The sequence below is a fragment of the Pelophylax lessonae genome (assembly GCF_965119305.1).
Source record: "Pelophylax lessonae genome assembly, chromosome: 11".
Classification (NCBI taxonomy): Eukaryota; Metazoa; Chordata; class Amphibia; order Anura; family Ranidae; genus Pelophylax; species Pelophylax lessonae.
Window position 1 is genome coordinate 164,559,496 of NC_138778.1, and position 12,547 is coordinate 164,572,042.

General features: G+C 40.9%; 1 protein-coding gene across 1 annotated transcript; it reads right to left on the minus strand.

The window, feature by feature from the left end:
• Positions 1-1,167: 1,167 nt before the first annotated feature.
• LOC309566812 (keratin, type I cytoskeletal 19-like) lies at positions 1,168-11,937 on the minus strand (the record flags this gene model as incomplete). The annotated part of the gene is made up of 8 exons (XM_082272126.1): positions 1,168-1,268; positions 5,907-5,941; positions 7,226-7,446; positions 7,598-7,723; positions 8,121-8,282; positions 8,554-8,710; positions 8,792-8,874; positions 11,215-11,937. The coding sequence occupies 8 exons, from the start codon at positions 11,935-11,937 to the stop codon at positions 1,168-1,170; spliced, it is 1,608 nt and encodes a 535-aa protein (XP_082128252.1).
• Between the last annotated feature and the right edge of the window lie 610 nt (positions 11,938-12,547).

A 12,547-nucleotide genomic window follows, 5' to 3' on the forward strand; every position in this document is an offset into this window, starting at 1 on the left:
TCTAAATAACCAGAAGCAAGGCCTTAGTAGCCACCAAAAAAATATGCATTTTGCATGCTAATATTCCATTAATATGTACAATTGTGGACAATACATATAGGTTTTATAACATATGATTATAAAACCAATACTACAACTTTATAATAAAATCTGCATAGGATGATGTTAATAAAACTCCATAAAATCACAACAGAAAACTAGAGTTCCACTTGAATGAGGCATGTGTTTTATGTATGCATTCACGTACTATAGCACATTTCATTACTGATCAGACTGGTTCACAGTCTAACTAAATTTGAATATGATCATTGTTAATCAAAATGACTGGTTATGGTGCAGCTACATTTCTGAATGTAGCAACTGTATATAATACAATACCATAAGGCCTGTTTACGCTTGAAAGTGTTTCAGTAATAAATGCACCACAACAAACTTTTAGGGCACTGTGGTGCACTCCATTACCACAGAATGTTTGTACACCAATGAAGGTAAAAATGCTTGAGCTCTATAGTTTTCTCCAATGCCCTACGACATAACCCATATCGTACCATGTGGTGTGCTGCATCATGCTATAGCATAGATGCATTCTGTTCATTCAGGTGAATGGGGTGACTTTCAATGCTCTTGCACAATAACTGGCACTGCAACACATTGCACTATGTGTTGGTACAACATCTGTGTGTTAAAATGCATTAATGTAAGAAGATGGAGTGAATGGGCCCTAAAAGTATTGAAAGTGCTCCAAGAAAAAAGTGAATGGAAGGTCATATTTTATGCTCTAGCATAATGTAATCCCTAACAATTGTTGGGCACACTGAAATATCTTTCATTTTGGATCTTTAAAAAGTGTTTAAAGGCCACAACTCCATAGCATTTTAAAACACGTGGGTCAACACCTTGAAATTAACTTACAATTTAGGTAAACTGGAATAGTTTACCACCAACCTCTAAAGATGAGCATATATATAACTAATCCTAAACCTTGCATAATTTCAGTTGTGTCTACTGGGTATCTTGGTGGATCTAGTTCACGTTTCGTGCCAACTGCCAAGTTTTACCTAGATGAAACAGATTCCGAAGGCCACATTAGAAGAAGACACCAGATGACTTTCTAGAAATAGGATAATACTATTATCCAAAGGAATCTCCAGAAGAGTCAAAAACACATTAGCATACATTATGGTGATTATGATGTTGATGATGACTTTGATGATGTTGATGATGAGTGGGACTAGTTACATGGTGAACTTTCACTGTGTGGTGAGATCCTGAAAGTAGAAGATACGTTAGTTAAAATTAATAAAGATCTATATCACATTAGAAAGGAATACAAACCGTTCATGTTTTTCCATATCAATCCACCATATTCCAGTTATCATTGTTATTGTTACATAATGGGATGAGCCGAAAAACCCCCAGTTCGGTTTGCACCAGAACTCCCGAACAGAGGAAATGTTCTAACCCAAACAGCGAACTCCATTGAAGTCTATGGGAGCCGAACAGGAGAAATCAAAAGTGCCCATTTTGAAGGCTTATATGCAGGTAATTTGTCATAAAAGGGGTATAGGGGTCTGGGTACTGCCCTGGGGCAGATGTATCAATCATTTTTTTTTTTTTAAACAATCCTTTTTTCAGGAGCAGTGATTTGAATGATGTTTGAAGTGCAACAATGAAAATGAAAAATTCCTTTAAATATAGTGCCTGGGGGGACCCCTTGATGTTCCTGTGAAGTGGCACATTTGTAGCATATACAGAACATGCTACAGCAAAAATGACCTTTCTAAAGAAAAAAATCGAATTTAAATGGTCCCCCCGAGTCCATACTAGACCCTTATCCCATAGCAAACCCCCCCCTCCTGAACCATACCAGGCTACATGCCCTCAACATGGGGAGGGTGGGGGTTTTGGGGCAGGGGGGGCTCTGCTCAAAAATATAAAATAAAATAAAAGTGTCCCTCGAATGTTAATCCATCGTCAATCATGGACCCGAAACAATATAAAAAAAAGAAAATGCTTCAGTCTCCTGGGAGGCCTCCTGCCGACTGCTCACTCTTCGCTTTGAAAGCTCCGATATAGGCAAGGGGCGGGGCCACTCGGTTACATCACAAACTGTTTCATGTGTTTCTTACTTTTTGACACTTTTTTTGGTGAATGGGTACAGATATCATGTACCCGATACCCATTCACATTGGGGGAGGGGGGGGGGGAGATTCTGGGGGCCCCCTTGTTAAAGCGAGCTTCCAGATTCCAATAAGCCCCCTACCCACAGACCCCAACAACCACAGCCCAGGGTTGTCGGGAAGAGGCTCTTGTCCCAATCAACATGGGAAGAAAGTGCTTTGGGGTGGGGGGCGCAGAGCCCCCCCTGCTTAAAGCACGCACCCCTAATGTGGAGGGCATGTGGCCTGGTATGGTTCAGGAGGAGGATGCTCACTTGCCCCCCCCTTTTCTAACTTGCGGGCTGCATGCTCCGATAAGGGTCTGGTATTGATTTTAGGGGGGACTCTACGCTGTTTTGTTTTTTGTTTTTTAATTTTGGTGTTTTATTTTTTTTTTAACCGCCTGTAATGGATCAACCGGCACCCCGGACTGGGTACCTCTGTGGACGGATGCTCCTAGTGCTTCCCGAGGGCTCCAAGCACTCCACCAGACACCATAGCCACCTCAGACCCCACGAACCACCGCAGCTTGGTTGGGGGTCTCGCCGTCTCCTACCCATCCTTGACCTACGACAAGGCACCAGGTTCCAGTGGGTGAACCTCTCTTTCCCCAAAGAGGGCAGCAGGCACAGGTACAAGCTCTTACACAAGCTCTTACAAGAGCTTATTGATTATACAAGGGAGTATGTGTAACGCTCCTGCGTTTTTGTAGTAGGCTGGATTTGCAGCTGCAGAATCTCCACTCAGTAGTCATGTAGAGATGTGTTGAATAACCAGATCCAACTCTCCAGACTCATCATTGTGGGCTTGTCAGCTTCAGCATACAGATATACACACTCAATAAGATGTTCCTGGAGTGATAGGATGTATATAACAGTATGGAGATGATGTGCTGAAGGGACAGGTGTGAACAGTGACAGAGATTGCAAGCACTTGATAGAAATGTTCAGGAGAGTATTAGATGGTATTAGGTAGAATGCAGATAGGTTAGTAATTGAGTATGGTAACAGGTGGTAAGGACAGCAGATGACAAATACAGGATAGACTAACCCAGTGCAAGGATAGATGGTAGTAGACTCAAGAGCTAGCAATCTATGTAACAGTGCAGATGATAGAATTAGTATACATAGATAGTAACAGTCCTTATGTGCAGAGGTAGATAGTATAAGTAAGGTTATGGAGGATTCCCCTGTGGGGTACTTATCACTAGTAAAGTTAGTAGTAGCAGGGTCCAGTAGTAAGGGAGTGATCCAGTAGCGAGATACAGGGATCGGTAGCGAGGTTCCGGTCTGTTTCCAAGTAAAAGGGAATAGCTGGAGGTTCCGGTAGCAAGGTAAGCTTGTAAGCATGTGGACACACGGCAGGAAGTTTGAGAGTGAAAGCAGTAAGCCAAGAGTGCTCGAGTAGCGAGATACAAGATCAGTGAGTGAAACAAGTTCAGGTAGCGAGATACAGGAACGAGTGACATCAAGTATGGCTGCTCTGCTGACGGCTTGAACGAACTAACCATTCGGTTAGAACGAACGATGTGAGAGAGAACGCCGGCGGTTGAAATAGCCGCTCTGCGGCGCTCGGCGATGACGTCATCCGTCTTAAAGGTGTATGCGTACCACCTAATTAGAAAGGCGGGACGCATATTTGAAAGAAAGGTGGAAAATAAGGGTACCAGAGGTACCAGAATCTTACAGTATGAAGGGCATAGCATTCCCTTGTAGCAGGTTCCCCCAATGAGAGACAGGACTCTAGATTGAGAGTGAAGTAGAAATCAACTTTATTGAACAAGAAACATACTTTTATACCGTTTTCCCCCACAAGGTTACTGCTCAGGTGGACCTTGTTGAAAACAGGCCCTGACATTCACAATCCAATGAAAATAGAGTTTTACACTCCCATACAGTGTACACAAAGATATACACTGTGGGACAATTCCCCCTCCCCCTTAGCAGCCAATCCACATACACATATACATCCCATAATAAGCTTATCTTAAGGCAAACAGAACAATGTGAGGTCATTAACATTTAACAATGAGACAGGCACAATCCACATTCCCTCCCAATACACAAACAATAGGGAAGTCTGCCAATGACAGTCTGTGTGTCTCTCTCACAGACAAGCACATGGAATACACTGTGTAAGGTGGTATTAAATCTTCATATTTCTATATGAAGATATGGTTGACAAATATTACTGTCCCACTTGAAGCAATCCAAACCATTAATTATCTGTCTTTCACTCATAGTGACGGTTAGTATCTTCACACCGCCACTTTTTTTTTAAATTCAGCGGTCATCGGGAAACCCATTGACAGCTGATGACTAGTTGTTAAGGATTCGGTGGCCTGCTTCCCAGCCCAGTTCCTTAAAAACCAGCTTACACTGTGCCCTTATTGGGCAAAGCTTTGCCCAGTTGGGGCATAGAAGTGCTCAGTGCATTGCATGGTGTTCATGGGGGGGGGGGGGAACACCCAGCGAACACCCTGCTAATTTGGGTGTTCCGCGAAATGCCAAACAGGCAAATGTTCAGCCCAAACTCATGCTCGGGCCGAACTGTTCACCCATCCCTACTTATATACCATGGGTTGTAGATATATTGATTTTAGCAGGGGTACCCCAAGACCTGAAATGTATCTATTTAGGAAAAAAAGTTGAGAAAGTTTGCCCTGGACAAACATTCAACTATGTATTTGAAAATATAGTTAGTCCTTTAGGTTTTGCAGTATCATGAATGCACACAACTTTTTTAGAAAATGTCTACAGCTAGAATCAATTCCTGTGCAAGACTATTCCCTGTTTTCATAGCTGAAAACTACTGTGGGCCATTTCTGGACCAAAGCCCACCATTTTCAGATAGTAGGAAGGGAAGCATGTTGCTGTTTAATCTTTCATAATATTGCCACATTAAATGCTGTTTGTCCCATATACAAGGGCATGTCAAAACTCACAACAGACCCAACTAATTTGGTGGATTAATATCACATATAAGTGAGCACAAGAGCTTTTCTTTTATTAGACACTGTGACTGCTATGGGACCAATTAGCAAAAAAGGCCTAGAAATATTTGGCTACATGGTGATTTATCCAATGTAAATTTCAGATAGCAATTTGTAAATATATTTGACTTAAAATAAAGGTTTTTAGAGTATGACTTGTTATTAAAGTTATTAGTATTGGGTTTCAGTAAATGAATGCCATTAGGATAGGGGATCATATAGATGGGGTGGCTTTTTAAAGAATCCACAATAAGGTCCAAATCCTAAAGGATGGTGTCTAATCTCCACTTATGTCCAACTAATAGCTCAAATGTTTCCCATATTTTACATTCTACACATATTTCTACCAGCTCTTGCCCTGTTATTTAAAGTGGTTCTAAAGCCTAAAGGATTTTTTTTTTTGCCTTAAGGCATTCTCTGCATTAAGGTATAAAAAACAACATCTCTTTGCAGCCCCAAGCCCTCGTTTATAATTACTAGAGTCCATTTTTGGCTCTCTCGGCTCTCTCCCTCCTCATGGATTCAGAGACAGTTGCAGGAGCCATTCAAGGGATCGGTGGTGGGGCTGAGCCACACTCTATGTGTCTATGGACACACAGAGCAGGTTTGGGAACAAGCCCACACAAGTGCCCCCATAGCAAGCTGCTTGCTATGGTGGACACTCAACGGGGGAGGAGTCAGTAGAGTAGGCACACAGCAGGTAAAAAAAAAGCTATAGGTTTACAATCACTTTAGGACAATATAGGTTTACATACCATGACTGCCTCTTAGAGAACTTTGATTTGAAGTGCTGTAATTTAAAACACAGAGTAAAAGTTAATTAGGAAATATATGGTATTCTGACTATTCTGTACGGCTTGGTTTAACTAATATATTGATATACAAAATGGAAACATTTTTGAACTATCTGGTTTAAAAATTAAGCGGTTCTCCAAATGTATTGTTCTATTCTGGTAGCTGATTAACCACTTAAGCCCCGGAAGATTTTACCCCCTTCCTGACCAGGGCCTATTTTGCGATTCGGCACTGCGTGACTTTAACGGACAATTGCGCGGTCGTGTGACGCGGTACCTAAATGAATTTGATGTCCTTTTTTTCCCACAAACAGAGCTTTCTTTTGGTGGTATTTGATCATCACCTGTGCAATTTTTTGATCATGCGCTATAAACAAAAAAAGAGCGTCAATTTACAATATTTTTCACATTTTTTTATATGAAATCCCCCCCCCCCCAAAAAAAATGTAAAAATCAAATTTTTTTAACATTTTAGGCCAATTTGTTTTATGCTACATATTTTTGATAAAAAATTGCAAAAAGCGTATTTTGATTGGTTTGCGCAAAAGTTATTGCGTTTACTAACTAAGGGAAAGATTTTTGTAATTTTTGTTGTTTTTTTTTAACGCGTAATGGCGGCGATCTGCGATTTTTTTTGCTGGACTGCGACATTGCGGCGGACAGATCGGACCCTCGACTGACATTTTTGACACTTTTGGGGTTACCAGTGACATTACTACAGTAATCAGTGCTATACATATGCACTGTTACTGTAAAATGACACTGGCAGTGAAGGGGTTAACTTTTTTTGAGAGGGAGGGGTTGTGTGTGTCCCTAGGGGCATGATTCTAACTGTGATTGGCTGTGGCTTGAGGTGTAGGAACAGTGATCAACGGTCCTACATAGTAGAACCATATGATCACTGTTCATACACAGGGGAGAATGACAGGCGGCTTGTTTACATCAGCCGCCTGCCTTTCTCCCGCTCTAACGGACGATCGCGAGTGCCCGGCGGACATCGGGTCCGCCGGGCACACGTGCGGGGGGTCCATGACCGAGCGGGCTCCCCAGAGCCTCACAGGCTAGTGACGTACCCATACATCACTTTGCCTGTGAGGGGCTGACCGCCGCAGTATATGTACTTGCGGTGGTCATCAAGTGGTTAAATAATATAGCAACTTATTTCAGATATAAAAAATGATTTCTTTCCTAAAATATTCAATGTGAATAGGTGTTGCTATAAATTGAGGCCTGCATGTTTTAAGGAATATTCAGTTGCTTGTCCTGTGTGAAATACATACTGGATATCATGACCCTCCAATAGGTGCTTATAGGTGGCGATCTCCATCTCCAGGTGAGTCTTTTGGTCCATCAGGATCTTGTATTCCTGATTCTGACGTTCCAGGTCAGATCGCATCTGGGCCAGTTGGGACTCTACATTGTTGATCATACATTGTAATTGGGCAAGTTGAGCCCCAAATGTGGCTTCTGTCTCTGCCAATGTGTTTTCTAGAGCTGATTTCTGGGAAAATGTAGAGAAAGATTGTATACAAAAAAACAAGTAATTACAATACATACTGTTAGTCTTTGCAGAATGAACTGAAGATGCTCACAGACTTAAACTGACTGGCCATTGACACAAAGTTCATTTATTGGCTGGCAATAATACTTACCAAGCTGAGCTGGCTTTGCAGTTCGATTTCCAATGTTTGGATGGTATGTCTCAAGTCAATGACTTCAGTTTGTACAGATTGGAGTTGTTCAGAACCAGAAGCAACTTCACGATTCAGTTCCTCAGTCTATATGAATAGAAAGTTTGTTAGAGTCATGTACCCCTTAATATATGGAGGCTGATTTCCATATAGTTTTGTATATATAAAGTCAAAGTCAAAGCCTTAAAGTCCAGTGCCCCAATAAACACTCAAGTCCCTGACCAGGAAGCATTAGTGTGGCCGCTTGGCGGACCTCTGAAGATCTCTGTATGAGAGCAGTGGTTCTGATCTTCAGTGTAACTGGAAGATTGGGATGGTACAGTACAACTGAGCATTCAAGTCGATCATGTTCTCATCAAAATGTATCGTTTATTGGAATATAAACATAAGGTAATAGTGCCTAATGATCACACTTTAGGAGATAGCTACCACACTATTTTTCTAACAGGTTTAACAAGGTATTTCCTTCTACAAAAAGACTTACCCGTTGTCGGAAAATAGTTTCCACCTCTCTCAGGTTCCGTTCCATCAGATTCTCATACTGCTCTCTGATCTCAAACAAGGTTCTATTCAGATCAGCCGATGGAGCAGCATCCATTTCCACATTGACCCTGGCACCCAACCGAGCTTGCAAAGCGTTGACTTCCTGTAAGTAAAATGTTAGAAACTAGTTGTGTGAAGGGTAGGAATTCTGTAGATTTCCATGTGCAAATCTAATGGGCTTTTAGATGCATTTGAGAATAGTTTGAGACATTTTTGAGACCATTTAAGTTCATTGACAAGTTAAAAAGGATAAAAAGATGGACCAGGATGGCAGCATACCTCTAAAGCACCTGCTCTGTAACAACACATTATTAATTATTTTTCTTATAATAAATGTATGATTTAGCTTAAAAAAGGGGTAGCAGGCATTCCACCTCCCCATGGTTCCTCTTCATTAGCTGCAGTTCCTCCTGAAGGTTTTCTACTTGTGTCTGTAGATGACATATATCCCTGTTCAGTTCTTCTAGGAGTATACGAAGTCCATTCACATCAGCCTCAACACTGCTTCTGAGCTGGCGTTCCATTTCATACCTGGTGACAAAAGGAAGACAAAAGCAATTAATGCTGATAATGATAATAATGATGAAAGACACGAAATATAGAAAGGCTTACTTGTTTCTAAAGTCGTCTGCTGCTAGACGAGCGTTGTCTATTTGTAAGACAATCCTGGCATTTTCCACAGAAGTTGAAGAAATCTGGAAAATATAGGTGTTTATTATTTATTGCAAAGGTGGCTTGCTACATATCTATTATGGCTTGCACTGTAACATGACTTAATGGATTTTTCACACTAGCCATATGCTAAAACATTCCCTTTTAGCGTTCGGCTGGTATCTGTGTTGTGGCAATGGTTAAGAGCGATGTCTTGGGTTTTACAACACAAGGCACTGTTTATCTTTTTTTTAACTTTATTGAAAGTGTACAGTCCATTCAGGGCACAGCCCTGCACTGCAGTGTCCTCCAGTGCCATCCAGTGTGCTGCAGAAAAATGGAGCATGTCTGCATTTTCCATAGCACACATAACCCCAGCATTGTGGTGTGAATGGGGCTCAGCTGTTTTCTATGAAACCTGGGATTTCTGTTCTCATACCTGGGATTTTTAGGGGTTCCTGCCCACACTTGTGTGTTCCAGCAGGGAGGACCATTACAATGGCCACTGGAGATGTGCAGACTCAGGAACTCAAGTGAAGGAATATCACCGATAGGGCCTCTGGGAGATATTACAAATTATCAGATGTTTTTTTTCCTCTCCTCTACTTACCAAACACTAAATTACCAGCACTATCTGGACCCAACCTTCTAATTAAGTGTTATTAACCATTTCTGGACCGGAAGATTTTCCCCCTTAATGACCAGGCCATTTTATGTGATTCGGCACTGCGTTCGTTTAACTGACTATTACACAGTCGTGCAATGCTGTAACCTAATAAAATTGATGACCTTTTTTTCCCCACAAATAGAGTTTTCTTTTGGTGGTATTTGATCACTTGTGTGATTTTCATTTTTTGCGCTATAAACAATAACCATTTTGTATTCTGTCACATATTTTTGGTAAAAAAATCCCAATAAGCATAAATTGATTGATTTGTGCAAAAGTTATCGCGTCTACAAACTAGGGGAAAGACTTATGTTACTTTTATTTATTTTTTTTTTTACTAGTAATGGCAGTGATCTGCTATTTTTAGTGGGACTGAGACATTGCGGCAGAAAGATCGGACCCCTAACTGACATTTTCAACACTTTTGGGGGGACCAGTGACATTACTACAGTAATCAGTGCTAATAATACGCACTGTTACTGTAGTAATGACACTGGCAGGGAAGCGGTTAACACCAGGGGTGATCAAAGGGTTAAATGTGAGCCTAGGGAGTGTTTTATAACTGTGAGGGGGATGGGCTTGTGGAATTAATACAGGGACCTGTGTTTCTAAAGAGGAGAAATACAGGAGCCCTGTGTTGATTACTGAGAGAACACCAGTCTGCTGTGTTTACATCAGCAGACCGCCATTCTCTCTCAACAGGGAGCGATCGCGGGCACTGGCCCCGTGCATCAGATTTCCCTGTGGCGAATGAGAGCGGGCGAACGCTCCTGCGAATCACCGTACAGGTATGGCAATTCACGGGAACTTGCCACCGTTTATAGGCGGCGGCTGATCGGCAAGTAGTTAAACCCACATTAGTAAAAACTGTATTACATGCTGTTCATGTCATGTTCAGTCACTATGGGATTTGTTTTCTGTATACTGCAAAAAAACATGTTGATCATGCTGTTCTCCCTCCTTGTCTGTGTCTCTGCTACAGCCTGAGATTGTGTAGACCAGTTGTTGCAAAGTCTTAAGAAACACGGGCTGTGCCCCGCCGAATCATTGACATTGAGTGGGAAATTTCTCCTGCTCTAAGTCCTGTTGAGTGAACCCACTACCTGCTGCATATTGTACAGAGCCATCATCCATAGATGAAGAGAAGAGAAGAGATAATGTAAAGTAAACTGTGTGTGTTTTAGTATCACTTTAATGTTTTACTGTACACAGTCCAATAATTCTTTTGAGGGAAACTATAGTTAAACTCTTTATAGTGTATTCTTAGTCTACAATGGCTGCTATATTAAAGCATATCTGCACCTAAAAACACCCTTAAAAGTATGGTTATTTTCATTTTTCAGTCTGACAGCAGTGTCAGCAAGTACAGAAAATATTTGTTCATCTAGAGTCCTAGTTCATTTAATACCTTTGATGCATACAGTCCTAAAATCATGATTTTTGTCCAGTACATGTCTTCAAAAGCATGAACGAAATGCACTGAGACCCAATTTGGATGCTGTATAAAATATGCAATCTGGTATCCCTTTAGATGCTTAATATGCCTAATCTATTTTTATATTTTAAATATGTTGGTGTCAGTGTGAGTTTAAAAAATATAAATATGTAATCACTAAAATATTTTTGTAGATTTAGTGTTCATTAAAAAAAAAAAAAGAGTGTGTCAAATAATTTCCTAATAATTACACCATGTATGTAGACAAGTTCATTCATTTACCTGGCCTTGAAGCTCTTGAATGATTCTGAAGAAGCAGCTGTAGTCGGGTAAAGTGCTGGGCTGATTTCCCTCATACCAGTCCCGGATATTCCTTTCAAGCTGGGCGTTCTGTTGCTCTAGGGAGCTGACTTTGTCCAAGTAGGAAGCCAAGCGATTATTCAATTGCTGCATGGTTTCCTTCCCATTGATATTAAACAAAGCATGATGACTAATAATGCTTCCATGGCTGCCGCTGTGAGCACTTCCGTGAACATGCTTGGATATAGAGATTCCTTTGCCTCCTGATCCTCCATGTACACTGGGGGCTCTATAGTGATCGCTATGATGGACTTTATGGAAACATCCTTGATGGGTGGCATGGGAACCTCTATGATGAGAAGTCTGAGAACCTGTAGAATGGAATTTGTGGGAGCCTCCATGATGAGAAGTATGGAAACCTCCATGATGTAAATTATGGGATCCTCCATGATGAGAAGCATAAGAAACGCCATGGTGGTGAGAAGAGTGGGATCCTCCATGATGGCTAATTGAAGATCCTCCATATTGAGCACCATGCGTGTGGCTTGGGATCTTAGACAGATGACTACCACCATGGCAGCTTCCATGGTATGATCCCACACAGAAGTGAGCACTGTAACTCATGATGATGGATGTGAGTGGTAGAGATGACCTAAAAGTAAGCTTTTCTAAGTGGACGTCCTTCACAATATGTTCTCCATTCATTCTTCTCCTTTATATATGGAAGACTGGGAGTGCCACAAAACATTAATTTCTAATATTAATGTTTACAAGTATCTGACTGCTCATCTATCACCAGCCCAGCATTACATGCTTGACATGATGATTTAACATTAAACATTTGGTAATCTGCTTGGCAACATTAGACAATTGTAAAACAACTTCAAAATAATTAATTTATTGCTGTCCAGCTCATTAGAAACTTTTGCTCACTCCACGCTAAAAATATAACAATAAAGGAAAAGTGGACTAACTTGGCTTAACACGCCTCAAATAAAACAGTCCAAAATGCAGTATTGTAATCATAAACTTATGAAAAATTTAATCACAGCATCCAGTTGGCATGCTTTCAATTTGATCAAGCATGTCTGAAATATAAAACTACAGTGGTAAAGTGTAAGGTACTACCCAAACAATGTTTTCAATATTCCATTTATATCAATTTAGCTTGTGCACTCACCAGCTGGCAAATGTTGTTTCTTTGCCATAATAGCATTTCTCTATTCTATACAATAAAGAGTCAAGGTTTCAAAATATTTCTTACCATATTATCTTACTTGAGGACCTGTGTTATGGACACTATTTAGGGAGATAG